At 32.5% G+C, this 21,677-nt stretch overlaps 1 protein-coding gene across 5 annotated transcripts in view; it reads left to right on the top strand.

The window, feature by feature from the left end:
* LOC126781643 (teneurin-m) overlaps nt 1-21,677 on the top strand; it is a 228,089-nt gene that overhangs the window by 50,351 nt on the left and 156,061 nt on the right. For all 5 annotated transcript variants that reach the window (XM_050506579.1, XM_050506585.1, XM_050506584.1 and 2 more), the window contains one exon: nt 14,537-14,734. In XM_050506579.1, coding sequence (XP_050362536.1) covers nt 14,537-14,734 — 198 coding nt within the window. The remainder of the gene's footprint in view (nt 1-14,536; nt 14,735-21,677) is intronic.

The following is a 21,677-nucleotide window of genomic DNA, read 5'->3' as shown; positions in this document are numbered from 1 at the left end:
TTTCTTTGATTATGTTTTAATTTAATAAAAGTAAAATGATCGTTTTTAGGCGAGCGCTTGACTTATCACAAAGTGAAGATATAGTCTAAGGTGGAACGCCCTTGCCTTGATCATAGTAAATGAATTACAATTTTATATTAATTCAATACCAAACATAATCAAAATTGGTCAGGAATACATCATCTATGAGCCGAGATGGCCCTGTGGTAAGAACGCGTGAATCTTAACCGATGATCGTGGGTTCGAACCCGGGCAAGCACCACTGAATTTTCATGTGCTTAATTTGTGATTATAATTCATCTCGTGCTTTACGGTGAAGGAAAACATCGTGAGGAAACCTGCATGTGTCTAATTTCACTGAAGTTCTGCACATGTGAATTCTACCAACTCGCATTGGAGCAGCGTGGTGGAATAAGCTCCAAACCTTCTCCTCAAAAAGAGGAGAGGAGGCCTTTAGCCCAGCAGTGGGACATTCACAGGCTGTTACGGTTACGGTTACGGTACATCATCTATCAAAAATAAGTTGTTTATAATTTTACAATCTTTGTCGCCAATTCACGCGATCATCATAATATACAACATATTTATGACTACTTTATAAATATGTGCATACTGTTTGCAATTTAGATTCGTTCATATAATTAATCCTAAATTTGAATTATTATATAATTAAAATAAAATAATAACCTCCACCATAACGTGACTAAAGCATACGCTCTTATGATGAAAATAATCCCCGTCGGTTCTATGTCATATCTATTTTCTTTACTCTATGCCGTAGTCCGATATAATGCACTCAACTTTTGTAGTATTGAGTGGTTGTAAACACATGGACGTCTATTTTTGTCGGATAGAGACATAAAGATAACTTAACTGCTCATACATTCCGTTGGACACCGGTTTATTGTTTCACGACAAAACATTTTTAAAACGCTCTTTGGTGTTCTTTCATTGGGCGCAGTGTTTATGACACTGTCATTAAATTATAAATAAAGAACTTTGATTTTTTTCTATAACTTTTTTTAAAATACAGCCGCTACGATGCAATTTGTAATATCCACGAGAATTAATAAAATATCACAGTACTCAAACTGGTTGCGCTGCAAGCGCTTATTGTACTTACAATTCATCTTATACTAAATATGTTCAGTTAGCTTTATATTTTAAGAGTTTATTGTGAAATGAAATATTTGTTTGAAGTATTAAAATAGATGAATTCCAGGTACATGCTTTTATGTAAAAAACTACTACACAAATATTTTATTACATAGGAATCTTAAACAATGATAAAGAGAAGAAAAACCTAAGACTATAGGAACCATATAAACAATTCGACCGCTATAATTTTATATATCTACCACTATTTATATTTTATATATCGGGCTTTTATCTTACCACCAACGTAGCGTTATGATATTGACACTAGAATATCCTCATCATGGCATCATGATTTTATAGCGGCCATTATTTATCGCTTTTTATGGGACCAAAATATTCGGATGCTTTCTTAGATATTGTGGATAACGTTATGGAATAGTATTATACGGGGGTTATGTAATCGTAAACTGGAGCAAACTAAATCCACTCTTTTACTTAGTAATAAATATAAATTTTTAGTTTATCTCTCAGCTTCCAAGACTTAATACCATATTAATAGAATTAGTTATAGATAAGACTGTATCGTATGTTCAACAGATGTGTAATACCCATAGTTAAAGATTTTAGTTATTAGACAAATAATTCTGCTTTTCTACACTAGCGTGTTTAATTTTATTATAATCTATAAACTAGTCGACTTTCATGTGTTTAATATATTTGCGTTACATTGAAATATATCTAGTATACTTTTGAGTCCGAGCCGAGATGGCCTATTGGTTAGAACGCGTGAATCTTAACCGATGATCGTGAGTTCAAACCCGGGCAAGTACCATTGAATATTCATGTGCTTAATTTGTGTTTATAATTCATCTCGTGCTTGGCTACTTGGTACTATACTATATTTTTATATAGAAAATTAAAAAAATACAACATATCTTCTCCTGATCCTGTGGTTGATATTTGACAATAAATAACAATAATAATTTAAGTAAATAGAGAAATGAACGATTGAGTCAACGATGATGAATGGTCACCTCTTCTCTCTAACATTGTAATTGTATGTATCAGCCGTTTATTATATGCCAAAAGCAGTTCTGTTTCAAGATAGATATTATCCCCTTCGCGTTATCCTGTTAGAAGCGTTTAAAAATAATATTTTCATAAAACAACATCAATTACGTTAACATATTTATCAACATTCAAATATCTAGGAAATTAATACGAAACATTTTGGTCTACGTCACGCTACTTAGGGACATAAATGGGTAATGTGGCCGCGAACCGCATCCGATGATTAATTGACCAGATCTGACCCAACAATTACTTCAATTATTTACCTCCGGTTTACTGTTACTCTGATATTCGATACGCCTTTAATTTGAATTATGAATACATTGGATATATCGATTTGGTAATTACATATAAATAATTGACGCGTGTAAACTCAACTAAACATGATGTCACAACGTGAACCTAATGTTACCTCTCCTTGCATATTGTTTGTATATTGTCCTGACTTGGTAAAATTCATACAATATAAATAAATATTTTAAATTAGACTCGCAATTCCTGATATTAACACATTCAACTTTACAAGTTCTCCAGCTTTAGATTTCGATTATATACTCCATAGATATTGATAGATATTGACGTATAATAACAAAAACGTATGGGCGTGTCGAGAAATCAAAAATAGTCGAAATTAATTTTTTAAACGTGATCGCAGCATGTCTGCTATTTCAATATATATGTAGTATACATTTTTTTTAATTTATAAATTCAAAGGCTTTATTATTCCGGTTCCTGTGATAAAATTTCAAAAGTTCGAAAATTTTATAAAATTTGCCCAAATGAACCAACGACGAGAATAGTGAATCCCCCTTTAACATATGACAGGTGAAATAGTATACAACAATAGGGAGTTTGCTAAAATACCGTAAGTAGGCCTTGACGATATAATAACTATACGTTTGACAAATGACATACATATGAACTATTCGTGGCTTACTCAACTATTTCAGTAGATATTGTTATGCATCCACGATGTTTTTTGACAGTGAAATAATGCAGATAAGCGTTACTTACCTATAATTTAGTACGAAGCCCAGCCACCATTTAGATGCATAATGAAGTATATTTAACCTTGTCCTAAAACTATTTAAAAGTTTTATTATACCATCTTTTAAAATAAATACAAAAATTCAGACGCTAACTCGATAATAAATAAATACGACTTGCGATAAAGCCTTAACTACGATCTTTATTCCATTTGATACGATCTGAATTCGGAGAGAGATTTTAAATGACACTAAAAGTTCCCTTCTCACATACTAACTGTGGTTGATGTCTTTGCTTGCGTTTTTTTTATAGTATTAATTCTTTAAATTCCCATATATAATTTGAGATTTAGCATCAATATATATTTCGAAATCTTTAATATTAACAACGATAAAAAAATAGATATTGTCTGTCTGTTTTAAATAAAGAGAACTCGGCAAATTTTAAGTCACGGTTGAAATTATTAATATAAACAAAATTCATTACGCGTGGTATGATCATATTTTGCAAAATATTCATATTACATCAAATAACTCCCTTATCGATTTCAAATAACAGTTTAGAGGGACGCTATTATTTTTGAGAGTTCAGTTAAAATTGCAAATCAATGTGTCGACCTCCGTCAATATATTCGTTTATAGATAGGATAATAAAACAAACATTATTTTGACATTAGTACTGTTTATTATAAATATATACAATATTTTAGTGAACAGCTACGTTTTTAAACTATTTTTTCATATCTAAAATCCAATCGAAATTTATCTTAGCCAAGAATTAACTACAACAAAAATGTATTAATATTTGATTTCAAAATGTATAGTAAGAGTAATATACTCCTGACCGATTTCGGCCACGGCGGCCAATCTCAAGAGAGATAAGCCAACTACGCAGGAGATATTATAGTGCACAACTGTGTGCGCAAACACAGATGCACTCTCTATTCCCTAACTTTCATAATTCGATGGGACGGCAATCCGACACGACCGGAAAGAGTTCAGACGCAGGACCAACGGCTTTACGCGCTTTCCGAGGCACGGGATTGTACACACTTCTAACTTCCAGACTGCGGGCTGCTACTAAGAATTTTCTGACAGATAAACCCAATTACTTTTTATTGGCCCAACCTCGGAATTGAACCCAGGACCTCCAGGTCTGCGGCCTTACATCAAGCCACTAGACCAACGAGGCGGTCAAACCAGTCCAAAATGTATATAGAATAAGATAATATGTAAATAATTACTTAAACAATTTTATATTTATGGTTATAAAAAATAAATCCCAGGTCTGTATTTCATTCAAGGATTATAGATTGTTTGATAAAATCAATAAGCAAGTGTAACGCTTCCATATTGAATAAATATTTGGATCAATAAAAAAAAAAAATTTACATAGAAAACATTAACCAGAAATCTAGTTCCTGGCGATCATTTTATTCATGTTACATCATTACTGAAGCTGTGGCTTCTTAAATCCGTCGTTTCATTACGAAAGATAAGTTCTCAAGCATAGTTTATGTGTGTATACAATAGATGTATATTTAAATCTGTTTTAATGTTCAAAACAATTTGTATTTAAATTATGTGTAGCTTAGAATGAATATAATTATAATCAAATTAAAATTAACATTTATTTACTATTTATAAATTATTGGAAGTGATTTTGAAGTTTATTATAGAATAAATATAAATATAAAAGCCACCTAGGCGATAGTATAGGCCCTTGTGGATAGTCTATAATTATGTCGATTACGTAGGGTATAGTTATTCGACTCCGTAACAGTAATTCTTTGTATCGATTTGTTGCTGTATAAAGGTTGGTGACCTTATGTAATAACAGACATGAGGGATGTTGATAATATTCATATATTAAATCATATATGACATTAATAGGAATAACCTATGAAGTAAGCAAAATGTTCATGTACAGCCTATTTTAAAGATTTAAAAAATATTTCTTTTCAAATCTTTAAAGCTAATTAATAGTTATAAATAGACCGAGTCATATATCTTTATTTCTTATAACGTTAAACAAGCAACTCTTAGATGAGTTGACCCCGTTTCAAAGCGATTTCCCCCTCAAACCAGCGTCATACACCGATCAATACCATCCAACTTAAATAAATCACTTGAGAATCAAGATCTGAACACTGGGTTCGCTACGATATGCCATGTGTTCGTGACGTTTAAACGTCATTCCCTCACAGAACAACCTTTTATTTAACGGTATACGTTTATATATAAATGTTAATAAAAAAATAAGTAAAAAAATCCTTTAGTACTGTTATTTCTTTAAAGTTTTTTAATATTTAATTGGTGAAGTATGCCTTGGGCTTAGATTTAAAGAAATATGTTTGTAGCTTTTATACTTCCGTAAATAAATATAAATTTGTTACAAAATGCTTAAAATATTGTAATTTTTTTTTTAAATATCAATTAGTAGTTTTTGTGTATAAATATATCATATTATAATATTACAGAATTATTTACATTAAATAAATTTGTTAGCCTCACTTGTCTTCAAGTATCATCTATGTGAATAAAAATAATTTTACTATAATATGATGTTTGTTTTAAATAATAATGTAAATAAATGAATATCATAAGACTAATTATTGTGCCAAGCAGTATATTTTCCCGTGCTATGCTAATACATCTTAGCGCACGCCCCGCCTTTTTATAAAACATATTATATTGTTAACATAATATCCTTAATTTTTTTTATAGAAATATGTGGTAAATTTTATTAAGTAGAACGCTCAAATTGAATATTAAAAATATGATGAATATGCTATTTATGACATGTTTAACATGATAATGTTTTAACTTATCTATAAAATTAAATGCACCTATGCTATTGAGGACGGTTCTATAGATTGTTTTGGAGGTGTTCAAATCTTATATACATTCATGTATTATTATTTATCGCTCGCTTGGAAATAACCCGGAACGTAGCCTCGTTAACAGTTATATATCTGAAAGAATATACAAAATATAAATGTGCTTTTAACTTCAAGCCTGTTTTCGTCATGATATGAAATTTATTTTACTACGAAAGTTTATATAAATCGATTTTTTTTTATCAATAATAGAAATAAACTAGTTTTATATTTGACAATATAGTATATTAATACAAAGACGTGGCAAATTTTGGTGGGAGACATGTTTAAAGGCAACGGTAGAAGTTTACAGGTAGTACTAACGAAGGGCTTGACCATAGCTATCACCTAACAATGAATGTGGACGTGAGGGCGAAATGTCTAGTGCGAGATTAGTTATTCGATTGTTTTGATGTCAACTGCGATTCGTTTAGATCGTCTTATTGTCAATAATAATTAATCAATAATGGAATTTCATACAAACCGTAGTTAACGTCAACGCTATCCAATAAGTTAAAAAAGGAGCACTAGATATACTGTTGCTTTAGATATAAACATATATCTTAGGAATTCTCCTTAAACATGCAGTTCTCTTTCAGCGCTCAGTAATAGATAAATAATAATTCTGATAAAATTGAGTAGGTATCACTATCCCTTTCTGAACTCGAGTTTGAACCAGTGAGCTTCATCGACATGTGTCAAATACATATTTTAGCGTAATTGACAAATAATAATAATATCCTGGGACATTTTTCACACACGGCCATCTGATCCCAAATAAAGCTTGTACAAAGCTTGTGCTATGGAAACCAGACAACTGATATATTACATATACTACTTTTCTTTTGTAAATACATACTTATATAGAAAATTACACCCAGACTCAGGACAAACAGACATGTTCATGCACACAAATGTCTGTCCTGGGTGGGAATCGAACCCACAACCTTCGGCGTGAAAAGGCAAGTATCTACCAACCACGCCAACCGGCTCGTCAAAAAAATACGATATAACTGTACAAACTTTTTACTATACTTTACTTTTTTATAGAATCAGTAGGCGGACGAGCAATGGGCCACCTGATGGTAAGTGGTCGCCAACGCCCATAGACATTGGCATTGTAAGAAATATAAACCATCGCACAACTGCAAAACAGGATCACAACAATACGTTTGTATTGTTGTGTTCCGGTTTTGCAGTAGAATATCTGATGAGTGGGTGGTACCTATCTAGATGAGTATGCACAAAGCCTAAACACCAGTAAACTTGCTATGATTTCTAGTAACTTTTCTGTATAAGTTAACTTAAATGAGATTATTACTAAGATAAACAACAACCGACTAATTAGTGGTACATAAGCCTTACCACTTCGGTTACAAGTAACATTAAATAATTGATCGAGTTGCTATTAGTTACTCCTTACTTAAAATTATATATATCGATCTTAATAACTAAAATACAAAGATAATTGTGTCGATATACAGAATCCAGCCAACGACATAAAGTAACTATTAATTTACGGCCTTACTTAGAAATGTTATTTAGATGTTTAGTAAATCTCTGATTTCGCGCTTTCTGTCATTATTGACTTTTGAAAGAAGAAGACACAGGTGCTTAACTAGCCACCCCTATGATATACACACCCCTATGTACATGAGTAAGCTTTCAGCCATATCCGAAATCAATATTATTTACTTAATTCAATGTTAGTTACGTAGTTCACGTTATTCTACGTTTTTTAAGTAAGGGTTATTCTAATAGACAATTGTTATCCCAAATGGCTTGAATCTTAAAAATCCAGTTCCCTCAATGATGCAGTGGACGCGCCGTCGTAGAGACCAATCTGACTGCCCCGAGTGGCGTGCCGTCACTCGCCTTAGCCCGTTTGACGCCATATGTGACCAACGCAATGCCAAAAGGCAGTTCATGTATTAGATTTTGATTAGAATTTAAGCCTTACCAAACTAAAAACAAGGTTAAAAGTTGCTTGTATTCAAAAACATAGGGGCTGTGTCGGTATGGGGTGAATTCCCAGAGGCGACGAACAGGGCTATGTTCATCATTTCCCCATTGTCTCGTTAGACAAAAATCAAAAACAAACACTCAATGGATTTTTGGATCTAAGTTCGGATGATTCAGAATTATTGTGCTGATCGCCTTGTCTGTTTATTTGGCGTGTTGAGGTCGAGTGTACCTTTGGGAATTGTTTACACATCGATGAGAAATAATGTCTTCATATACCATATTTTAGTATAGGTTAAGATATTTTCTTAGTTGTAACAATTAAGCTTAGCCACCAAAAATCCATGTTAAGTTTAGGTACATTTCATTTTATGTTTAGGTTATTTTTATAGTTAAAAAATTGTTTTCCCGTTATTTACTTATATGGGGCAGAAACATTTTTATTTAATTTCTTATTATTTAAATTTGACTCGCAAACGCGTATTTCTACTGTAATGTAGGCTATTCTTAGTCTATAGGCTATTAAAATAGATTGATAAAATTGACACATCAAACAATATGACTTGATTTTTCTTAAGTGTACATTTAGCGCTGATTTAAAGCTGACACTATTTGCATGTTTAGCTACCATACATTGAATTACTAGTGATTTTCCCATCCTTTGGACAAATGTAATTCTTTCCCCGAAGATTGCGTCTCCACCGAGTCTCGTGTCTCCTCTACGTGATCACAATACCGAAGACGGTCTTTGCTTGCTTCTCTTTTACGTCTATCATTTATTCCGTCGATACGCAAAGTCAGCATTTGACAACTACAGTTCATGTCGAATAAATTTTCGGTAAAATTGTGCGACTAAGATTGAATAATGTCTGTGGACGAGGGCCTGCGAATCGACGCTTTTACTTATATCGAATAAATTTATCGCTATCTCTATTTCGTTCTCAGCAAAAATAATAAATTTTATTCATTCATCGAATAAGCATTACATATTTAGAAAACTTAGTTCGAAGTTTCGAATTGTAATTTTTTTTCTTATATTGCTTTTCACGTGCCCCTCTGTGAAGATTATTTCTAATGCTCAAGCTCGAGATGCAATAAACTAGCACGATGATAATAAAAATGTTCAGCTTATCCCCCGTGTACTTACTGTAAATTTAAGCGGCACGCGAATTTCAACCTAAGCGACTTTTATTAATGTCACGATAGAACGTTTTAATTTTAATAAAACTGAACATCGGCACGCCCGACCTATTTGTCAACCTTCTTTACTTTTGCTGGCATAAAATCATACAGTTACACTCCACGGTACAACTCTGTTCAACGGTAGCACGTGCGCAATCGAAAACGATCTTTTTGATAACACGGCTAAGATATAAATTCAGTAGGTAATCCTGGTCCACTGTCGTATGAAATGTGAAATCCCTGAAGGCGGTCACACGGAATTTAAGCATCTCTCCTTAAAGTAATAAAGGTGCGTTTTATTCGCACGGCAACAGATTATATTTGGGATTTAGACGGCGAAACACGTAGGTGAACCATCGCTCATGTGACAAATTTCTACGTTTGCCTTAACGCGGGGTGCCGTGTTTAGAATATAACATCTGATGTAGGGTCTGAGAAAATTCACATTGATTTACATACTAAAATAATAGATTGTTTGATGGCTTCGCAGTTTAATGAGACGAAATCTAACTGAAGAAATTTGATTGTCCAAGGCCGCTGACCAAAAAACAGGACACGCTAAGTTTGTTACCTGTGTTCCGAGAATTCCTATTATTTATTAGTACAGTTCCATTTTTTATATGTGATGTGACGGATTGTGACAGGTGGGTTCCCTTAGGGATTCCGCTTTCCAGGTTTACCGGTTCGTTTGTGCGACTTTGTGTGATTCAAATTGTAGTTTCTTTCAAGGCTAGTAACGAAGTACGAGCAATACGTGCGGAAAGCAAATTTTGCGGTTATTCTTCGAATGTTTTCGCGGATTCTTTTCGGTGAGGGTTACTCCTTACTCATGTAGACGTGATTTCGCTGCGAAAGCAACTCGACAATTGTATATTTATGAGTTCACTATTTTGTCGGATTGAATTTTGCTGTAATTCGATTTTGCTTGTAGGCAATCTTGATTGCGTTAGGGGACATGTGGCAAATCAAGGTTAACTCAATAAAATTCGTTTGCAAGACAATCGGTAGACCCTAATGAATAAGATTACAAGCTTGACCTAACATTTCATATAAAATAAAACGTTTTGCTTCAAGAATATAGCGTTATATCGGTATGTATGTATTAAAAAGCAGTAACTCTATCACTTTACAAAGGTATTTTAAATATGATTTCTATTAAAATATCATAAATTTCATCATTCTTAATAGTTGGAATCTCTGGTATATTACTTATACAATAAAATTTATTTTGGTATACTGTTCAATCGCGATAATGTTGGCAAAACTATATTGTATTCATTAAAATCGACCGGTCACAGCTTATCAGCGCGGACGTCCTGCTCCATGGCCAGTTATCAAGCATCTTATCATGCTGAGAGGAAACAGGCAATGTTTTTATTTATGTAAGTCCCCCCCGCCCACGCGTAGAGTTGAATTTCAGAATATCCAATATTAGGTCACTTTCAAAGTTTCCTACATTCGAGCGAATATTATATTTAACCAGTGTCAATTTTTGTGAAAATTAGTGCTATCAAATTTGGATATATTAACACTAAACAACGTACGTATTGTCCACACTATACATACACAATTCAGTAGGCATTGTTGCTGTTTAATCTAGAAATAAGTCTATCAAAACTCCAAAAATTCAATTAACCCGGTACGGCCTTTTTTTATTTGACATTTATAATACTTTCATCACAAAATTATATAATTTGATCATGAATAGTGTAATTAATTTAAATTAAATTTTAACTTTTCGAAACAATATTGAATAACATTGAAACAATTTTGTTTACTAAGTTTATGCAATTAAAATTAGAATTTCTCATCCAAACCTCTGCATCGACGTCTTGGAGGCTTGGGATTTTTCTCAACCTAACGAACTCATTGTCCTTTTTGTTTGGACTTCTACGAAGGGTCTGTTACTGCTCATGGTTATCTCATTTAAGAAGTTTTGCAGTTTTAATTTATTTTCTACTAACTTATTTGTAGGTGTTACTTTTACAAATTTATCAAATTTATTCCAAAATAGAATAATATGTCAACAACGGAAAATAATTTAGCTGTGACGCAGAACGTTCAAAAATAACACAAAAGTTTCAGTCATTTTAGTTTCGTGTAAATATTGGAATGTAAGTGCTCGCAATTGTTCACGAGTTTCTTTCAAGTCTCAATTGAATTTATTTTAATAACAACCCTCGTGACGCAACTGTAGAAACGTGTGACTATCGAGTTCCGTATGCGAAATTTCTTAAAGAACATTTTTCGTTACGATTTTTTTTGCAATCGCACGCGGTAAATAAACCATACAATTGGCGTTTAAAATCCACTAACAAAAAAATCATACACACAATCAATGAAACCGGAATGAGGTTTAATCGAATCTAAATATATTTTCTTCAAGTCTTTCGACTAAAACCTCTACGTTTTTCCTTAAATTAAAAGTTTTCTAACATGTACGATACATTTTCTTAAATTATTTCTAAACTATTAGTCTCTAGATCAAAGAAATTTTACGAATCCTACTCTGCTTCTGGCATAAGCTCTTATAACCTCCGTAATGAGGTCTTTTTTGAGGGCCACGGTACTTATAACGAATCCGAATACTATTAATTCGAGCTGTTTTATATTGGTGGCGTAATCGTAATTTTATAAATCCAAGCTTTATCTATAACTTGACCTGCTTAATACTATATAATCACCTATTCTAAAATACGGATTAACTATTATTACTTTCATGCGCTTAAAAAATCTCTCGATAAAATTAAATGATGAATTATTTTCCTGCCTGCCTGGGTATAGGTATTCATGATCCTTGTTTAATTATTACGTTATTCAAAATTTAATTCATAATTTAACGCTACTAAATATATGGTTTTCTTGCCTTGGTATAGGTTTGTACAGAGTAATGCACATCATAAAAAAAAATCTGTCAATGTATTAACTTGGGAAGTTGAAAGACATATGTATATTTTCAATTAAAATTAGTTAAGTGGGCTATAATTAATATTGAATATGTTTATTATTATGCTCGTTTGCCCCCTCTAACATAAAAAAAATGTAGAGGTAAGTGACATTTACGTTATATATAAAATATTATTAAGATAAATGTTTCAATTTATTTAGCAGTTCTGTACATCTACGCCTCTATATATAAATAACTATAGCTTAAAAATCGTACAAAATTATAATAATTCCATTACATATTTCAATATCATATATTTTGAATAGCCGTTTGGTTGAGTGTAAATTAGCTAATATTGGAGCTATCGGTCCCTCGTGACTTAAAAAGTAAAATATTATACAAGCGATTCCGCGAGTGGTCCCTTGTTTACATTTGAATCTTCAGGGTTTGTATTGTACTCTTTGTCATACACCAAAGCCTTATTAGTCTTAATTACGTCAGTTTTGTTAATTATTATATATTATGACTGTCTTTTGTTGATTCCCTCCTTTTACTTGCGTTTTTCAAATTTATTGATTATTATGCTACTATTTAAGCCTTAACAACAAATACAATCGTGCTCGGGTGTTTGTGTGAGTTTGATTGAAAGTATTTTATTTTTGAAGAAAGTAAACAAGCTCAAAAACCTTTATAAATTAAAAACAAGATTCATGTTCCTCTTTTTCAGTTTTATAATGAGTTAGGAAAATACCGAAATATGTAAGGGTTACAAAAATATTATATCATATATTCGTTTCATCATAGCTGCCTCGTTAGTACAGCTACTAGCCATTTCGCCTTTAGAGGACGTTGATTCAAATCTCAAAAGCCGAGATGGCCCTGTGGTAAGAACGCGTGAATCTTAACCGATGATCGTGGGTTCAAACCCGGGCAAGCACCACTGAATTTTCATGTGCTTAATTTGTTATTATAATTCATCTCGTGCTTTACGGTGAAGGAAAACATCGTGAGGAAACCTGCATGTGTCTAATTTCACTGAAATTCTGCCACATGTGAATTCTACCAACCCGCATTGGAGCAGCGTGGTGGAATAAGCTCCAAACCTTCTCCTTAAAAAAGAGGAGAGGAGGCCTTTAGCCCAGCAGTGGGACATTCACAGGCTGTTACGGATTTACGGACGATTCAAATTTTTTTTTTTTTTTATATTTTTAGTGCTGAGTCGACATTAGTAAATTGGCCGTGCCGTGCTTTGGAAAACACGTAAAGCCTTTGATCCTGCACCTGATTCCTCTCCAGTTTTATCGCATAAGCATTCCAGCGCTCTCTAAACATACTTTTGCGGTATAATATATCTAGCTCATTTGACTAATCTCCATTGATAGTATATCCAGTCCACAAATTCATCAGTAGACCATCATTATTCGTATCTTTGTTAAATACCGTATAGCCTGAGTCTTGACATAATGTCCGTAAATTAACTAAAATAACGAGGTCTTGAAGTAAAACTGTTTATTTACTTTATGATCTCTTCTCTTTCTTAACCAATGAAAATGTCCTGCTTATGGGCAAGCTCTTCCGACCCTCTTGAAAGCAGATATGGAGCTTATTCCACTACGCTGTTTCAATGCGTGTGTTATAAACACAAATGAAGCATAATAATTGGAATATTCAGTTAAAATACACGTGTTCAAGCCACTGAGCCATCATGGCTCTATCCTTCTGAATATTTACATAAGGTAAATACATGATTTGAACAAAATGTATTCATATACGTTTACTTAGTCTTTTTGTGGTATTATTCAATAATGAACCATTTGACGATCAAAAACGTATGGCAAAAAATACAAAATAAACAAAAGAAAATGGTTTTCATCTATAAGGCTTAAAAACGTTATTTTTGTACGTTTTATTGTTATCTCCTTGTCTATCGCTTGTTTTCCGTTTGATGTTGTTTTCGTTTCGTATTAAGACTCATTGTTTCCATGTACATTGTATTTCTGATCTTACATAAAAGGTTGACATGTTTTTCCTGGTACGAAATGGATGTTAAAACTGAGATGCGAAAGATTTTAAGAATTGCGAATACAAACCTCCATTTTCACAATAATTATTACGTTGAAACAAATGTAAAATATTAATTATTTTGAAAATAATAAATGATACTCATGAATGAAATCAAATGAATGAATTAAATACGCACTATTAAATATATTATAATAAATTGAAAAGGACTATTGAAGATAATTTGTAACACGCATTAATAAATTAAATATTAATCCCGTATATACGGACCGACGTTCATAAAAATGAATACCGTAGTGAGCAATAATTATAATTTATGTATAAATCTTGAATAAAATAATACCTCCTTTATTAATATAAGATGAGACGTTCTTAAGACTTACACGTATAAAAAATTAAATATATGTCCATAATTAAAACTTCTTTTTCTAATTCAACTGTTTCCTCAGGCCTGGGCCGCCTCCACCCGTACGGCTCGGGCAGCGGTTCGAGCAGCGGCAGCGGGCGTCGTCGCACGCGCCGCGGCCTCTCCGACTCGCCGACCGCACCCACCACTCCCACGTCGGCCTCCGACAACGCCTCGGACGCAACACTAACTGACTCAGAGCTGCCGTTAGCCAGAGATTCTACGATACTCGTGCAAAACGGTCAGTAAAACGTTATAACCTTTTTTCTTTAATCTGTTACAATATGTGATTACTGTCTCAGTTATTTGATTTTTTTTTTATTTTTCGTCAAATAGAGTTTTTTTTATTTGAATATTAAGTTACCCTATAATTGATATATATTTTGCTACAATATTTTTATATAAGCAATAAGAGAATGTTTTTCTTAATACATAACGTTTGCTGCCACATTGATAAAATAAAATAAAGAAAGAAAAATAAATAAAATTGCAATAATATGGGAAAAATAAACTTAGTACACCAAACTGTCCTATATAACCATTGTTTGTATGAATCGTCATTTTCATATATTAACTGCTACCAATAACTCGTTAATATACGTACTTTAGACTTCATATTGTTTTTCTAGCATATTTCAAAAAGGAGGTTACTTATATTCTTTTTGTTGTGTGTTCTAAATAGATTTGGCTTGCCATGTTCTTACTACTTGCATTGTATCTTGAAAGTATTGAGCTTTGTTATTGATATAGACACCACAAATTAACTTACTTAATGAACTCCCACCACAAATATATTTTAATGAAAAAACAATTAAAAAATGTAGTGCGTACATAGATTAATATTAATTCTAGAGACTCATATCACACTATTTACTGAAATTATCACACAATACAAAATTAAGTACACGGATGTAGCACAGCCCCTATTTAAGATTAAACATCACTTTAATTATTCCTCGACAAATTATCCCAAAATTACGTGGAACCAAAACATTGTCGGAATAAATTCAAACAAAGGGTTACGCCGGACAGACCACTGTAGGACAAACGTCGTACTAAACGACAAATAAAAGCTACGATAGTTTAAATTGGGACCCAAAAACTGTATGTACACAAACACGAGGTCTCGAATTTCGGTGGGAAAGTTTTCGGACCATCGGGAAAACATCGAAAACATGCGGTGGATCGAAAATGTTCGTTTGTAATATTTGCTGAACAAGTTACGGTAATCGTTAGCCTTCTGCGACGTGTAGAACAGTTGTTACTTTAATTTATAAGGTAGTTTGCTTTTGTTACTTGAATTCGTTTTAATGGTCTAAGTGTAGTTATTTTATTGCATATTTTACTTAATAACAGCTAAAGTGTACTGAGATTTAAATATATGCTAATAATTTATATTGATGATGATTGACAGTACTTTAAAATGTAAAATGGATGAATTTTAATAATTAAGTAAAAATATTTAGTCAACTTGTATAATGTTACTTGTGTTATAATATAATAAATTTTATGGTCTTTTAATAAATCTACTTCTATGTTCAGATACAGTTTGATAGCCGATTGCGGCTGACATGCTTATCATGGTTGAAATTTTCAAAATTTATAAATTTATTTAATTATAATTTATTATATATCAATAATAATAGTCAAAGTGGTTAGAACGCATGAATCTTAACCGATGGTCGTGGGTCAAACACGGGCAAACACTACTGAATTATCATGTGTTTAATTTGTGTTTATAATTCATCTCGTGCTTGACGTTGAAGGAAAACATCGTGGGGAAACCTGCATGTATCTAATTTCATTAAAATTATGCCACATGTGTATTCTACCAACCCGCATTGCAGCAGCGCGGTGGAATAAGCTCCAAACCTTCTCCTCAAAAGGGAGAGGAGGCCAGCAGTGGAACATTAACAGGCTGTTACTGTTTACAATTATAATAAATTATATATTCATAAAATATGTCCTAAAAATGTGATGCATATAACCCTGTATATATATGTATATATATATATACATCTATACACCCGTATAGATCAGTTACAGACGACATTTTATAATTTTGAATAAACATGGGTATTTAACACAAATAGCCCTAAAATCGGAATATTCCCGAAAGTCTGTGAGACTGTACAATGATCCACTAATTCCATCGATTCGCGATCGACTCCCAACGAGAGCGCATCGCGTGAATTCCAATTTAATTGCATTCAATGAAATCTCGGGCGATTATAGAATCCGACGGTGGGAAAATTAAAAGCGGGACTCCGTTGGATTTCCTATTCAATTTCCATGGAGTACGACACGATAAAAATCCATTACGTTACGCGGCGAGGCCTCTGTGTCACGTACTTTTATGAAATCAGTACCTTTTACTGGAAAGGATTATAAAGTCAGAGCACTATCTATCTATTACTGTTAATCTATTTTTATGAAATATATCTCCATTTAAGTCATTTCTTATATTTTATTCTTAAAAGGCATCTAAAAATATAATAGCAAATATTTTATTATTTTCCAAACTCTTGGAGAATTCCTGGTAATTTCTTGTTAAAAATAATATTTTCAATAATAATAACGGTTTGATTGCAATAACTACGTGTTGCTTTATATTATTTCCCACTTAAATACTTTCTTAGAGTTTTTTTGAATTCCTTTGCCATTATGTATTTATTTTGTTCATATAATTTAAATGTCTACGGTATATCCCCTTCTAGCGCATCAAAGTATCCAGGTTTTGCTATAATGCGATTCCCTAGCAATCACATGCTTCATTTTGCATTCCCACAAACACTTTTACCGACGTCCTGTACCATTCGTAAAGCGATAGAAACCTAAATGGTTTTAGATGCTTAAAGGGCGTTTTAATTTTTTACTTCTAGTCCGTAAGAGTTACACTTTGATACGTCTCTCTTGATACGGTGGACCTTTTAACTACATAACGCTATTACTAGTAGCTCCGTCTTCTATTTAGCAGATTGTTCCTGCCCCATTTTACATGTATACTTTACTTTGAATCGATTTATTCTACATTTCTAAATTTGTGTTATTTTAAACATTTAAAAGTTCAGGTTAAATTTTTTGGAATAAAACGAAACGAAGCACCTATAAAATTCAAAACCAATAAAAATATTCTAAATTAAATTATCCCCATAAATATTTCAATAATTTTCCATTATTTGACTCGACGATATACATCGATGTCTGAAAATAGCATTTTCCGTTATGTGAAATATTCGATACGACATAGTGAAACATTTCAAACAAATCGCAAAAAACAAAGGCAGAAAAGACCAATCTCTGAAAGAACATAGCGTTTGACATGTGAAACCGAACGTAACGGATACAGTATTGGTTCAATTTGTACATTGAGCACCGTACAAAGGTGTGATCTCAATAAATGTAGACATCAAATATTTTCTTTCTTGTATAGGCTAATAATAATAGGCTGTTTGCAATATTATTTTATACATTCTTAATCTGTTTCAATTTTCCTTTGTGATGTTTTTAATTATCATAAAAGACTAACGAGTTATTAACTACCTGACAAGCGACATCTTCCTACGATGTTTATTGGAATTTGAAGAGGATATCAATCATAATTTATTTCTTTAGAAAGTTACATCTATTTAAAATAATAATTATAATAGTATACTTTGTTATACATTTGTAAATAACATTCACATTAAGAATAAATGATCTGATAAGGATATTTTTTGTTCTTTGTAGCAAAAACCTAAAAGCATTATTGTCAAGGGCTGGAACATTATTATTATATAGATCTATGCCCAACTGTGCTACTTTATATAAAAATGACACCAGTATAAAATGATAACGACATATATAGATTCGAACCTCCAACCATCTTCATTTAAAAGCAGCTAAGTATTGTCTATGTAAATTTTGTACGAATTTCACTAGTTTTTTTTTTTTAATAATTATTCAACATGTACAGTGAACATTTTAAACGATATATTGCCATGACGTTCAAAATTACTGACTCTTACAACGATAACATCGTATTTTCAGGGTAACAGGTGTGAAGGAAGGGAATATTTTGATCGTAAGTACCAAATTTTAGATAACTTTGCATCAAAACTTAGTGAGCAAATAAAGGAAATTCAACGATTAAGATAGTGTATAACAGTAATGTTTGTGTGTTATTATATTAATTTTATTTTTAGAAAATGTATGAATTACTTTGTGAAAGCGGTAAAGTAGCTTTTTTATCTATAAATTACTCTCTTATTTGTAAAACTGCATAAAGTTTAATTTTATTTCACACAAAGACCGCGGTCACGTCATAAAAAATACAGATCGTAAATAGGCGAATGCGTTAAGCAATTCGATACCCGGCCAATGCTTTTATGCCGTGATATTTTTATACAAGTGTCCCTCTTAATTACCCCTATTAAATGCATGGACCGTCGAGAGATAGATGATTCTGAATGCTCTTATACTAAAACAAACGTTTGTCCTTCTCATATTGTGTCATCCTACATGTTACAGAAAGAGACGCCCATAGACGTGCACGTTCCTAAACTGTGCCGGAAATTCATTAAAGAATATGGCGTTGGTTAGTTAAATTTTAATGTGTGTGTTTAATAAATGTCCTTTAAATTTCCATATGGCTGTAGAACGTTTAGTTTATTGGTCTTATGACAGGATACCCTTTACTTCAATTAAATTTGACACATTTTAGTTGTGAACTTTTCAGTCGAGTTGTTCAAATGACCAGAACAAGGAAATATTCATTGTAACACATGGGCAGACATCCAAGGTAGCATCTGAGTTTTTCCAATATTTTGTTAGCTTTTTTGTCTATTTTAAGCTATCCACATTAAGAGTAACATACTACATATTCCATGTCGTATGTACAGTTAGTGTGTAGTAGTATTAGTTAAAGTATCGAATCTGCTTAGCTTGTAAGATATATTGAGGTAAATCCCTTGGTCAGAATTCTATACTAGCATCCTTAACATCCATCTTCTCAGTAAAATTTCAAGAAAAATCGTTTGCAGAAACGAAAATAAAAAAGAATGTTATTCAGTTTTTAACTTACTTTGAAAAGACATTTCCAAGAATGAAAGCGTTTCTTACAAAACTATAACGAAACAAAACTTAGCTCGATGCCATTTCAAGATAGCTTAGTATTTTTTTATAATAAAAGTTACTATATCTTAGCTAATATCTTTACAAATGAGAGAGTTTTTTCAACATTTCCGTATTACCGTCAAACGAGAATATGACGTCATTAGTGTCACGACCACAGAACAAAGAGTGTTATGGAAGTAGTAAAACGCGTAATAAACAGTGTTACATTATTATTATTGTTTTTTAACCTTTTTATAATATAGGTAGACGGTCGGGCAGATGGATCACCTGATGGTAAGTGGTTGCCACCATAGACATTGGAAGCTACAACCATTTTTGTAATGAATGGCCACGATAGACTACTTGTATGTCACTTCATTTTATTTTTTCTTGATTTTTTTAAAAAAGAACCTGTTTTTAACTATTTCCTACAAAGAAACAGCTCATATACCCACAATATATGTTTAGCGGTAGAAAAGCTGTTGAGTGGGTAATACCTACCTAGTACAATAAGTATTAGATCCAATTGTTCTATAAGCTTTAATAATTGACTTTCTGCATGTTTTTAATATTGTAAATTTTATGACATATCATTTATAATACAAACATAGTTCCGTGGTAGCGACACACTTTTTCATTTCTTTTAGTATTTCGCACGCGATAATTCTGGATTTGAGGTATTCTTCCATCAGGGGAACGTTGAAATTCATTCCCTCAAAGGCCCTTAATCCTTAAGACGAATATCTCGTAAGTTACGGACGAGGCGGAATAATCGAGGCAGTGATGACGACTGAGAAAAAATGTATAATTCTCCTCCTAATCTAGCAGTTTAAGTAACAAATGCCTTGTATTAACTGTGACAGATACGGCCATGGTGTTATGATGTGACGAATGAAATGGGCGAAATATTTATAAGATTGAAAATTTCTGTAAATTCACTTCATGCCAGTGTCGTAAAAATTTGACCATTAAATCTTAGAAGGATATTAAGTCTGAAACGAATTTTCTATATCTCTAGAATAAATAATAAATACTATACAAATTGACAGATTATTTACGAGTTTACCTTCAAAAGGTGTAGTATACCTTTTTAAATGTATTTCATATAATTTATGTTTTCAAAAGCCAAACACAAGAAATACCACCAAAACCACCAAATAGCTCATGATTTTAAACTTAACATCATCCACATAATGTTATCGTCTTTTATTACAAGATTATGAAAATAAAAAAGAGATCGAAGCCGTACTTAAACCATATTCACTGCATTTAAATATGATGAAGGATAAGATGCCATCACAACTTTTACTAAGATTTTTCCAAATTTTAAAAAACGTCATAATTTACTTTATTTATATGAAATAAACTTGACTGTACCGACAGTTTCAAGTACTATTCCTAAAGTTCTTGCAAAAGTACCCAAGTCTGTAGATTGAGGACATCATCATCATTAATTCATTGTTCTAGGTGGTAGGGCTTTGTGCAAGCCCGTCTGGGTAAGTACCACTCACTCATTAGATTTTATACCGCAAAAGAGCAATAATCAGTATTGTCGCGTTCCGGTTTGAAGGGTAACTGAAAGTCAATAAATAAATGATGCCGGCTCTGTTTTGCAAAGGTGATATCGAAAGGCACGAATTACCAAGTTGACTGACTGACGTTTATTGTGGCAGTTGTGAACTTGTTGTATCTTTTAAGCAGTCCAGCATAAACGAATATGTGTGGCTTACCTCACCGTTCTCGCCACATAATCGTAATATGTTTCCGCTCGTTATTTGTACCAATACCTTTATGCGACAGTCTCGGGTACAAAGCCGTAACCTGCTTAGTTTGCTCGAAAGCACAAAGAAGTTTACATCAGTTGTACTCGGCAAACCCGAAAAAGTCCAAGCCCTTTGAGAGTCCAATCCTTTAATACTAATTGAATCATAATTTCGAAGACGAAAAGTTTCTTTTTATGTAAATCTTTTGGCCTCGCAAAACTCAAAGGCCCGAGAAATGGGAGCGAAATAATCTCAAATTTTGAAAGTCCGCCGAAGAAAAGAGGTCCGTGTAATCGGGATTAAAATTTATTACGTTTTCTACGTCTT

Source organism: Nymphalis io, chromosome 4 (assembly GCF_905147045.1).
Source record: "Nymphalis io chromosome 4, ilAglIoxx1.1, whole genome shotgun sequence".
Classification (NCBI taxonomy): domain Eukaryota; kingdom Metazoa; phylum Arthropoda; class Insecta; order Lepidoptera; family Nymphalidae; genus Nymphalis; species Nymphalis io.
This window is presented reverse-complemented; position numbering and strand designations above follow the sequence as displayed.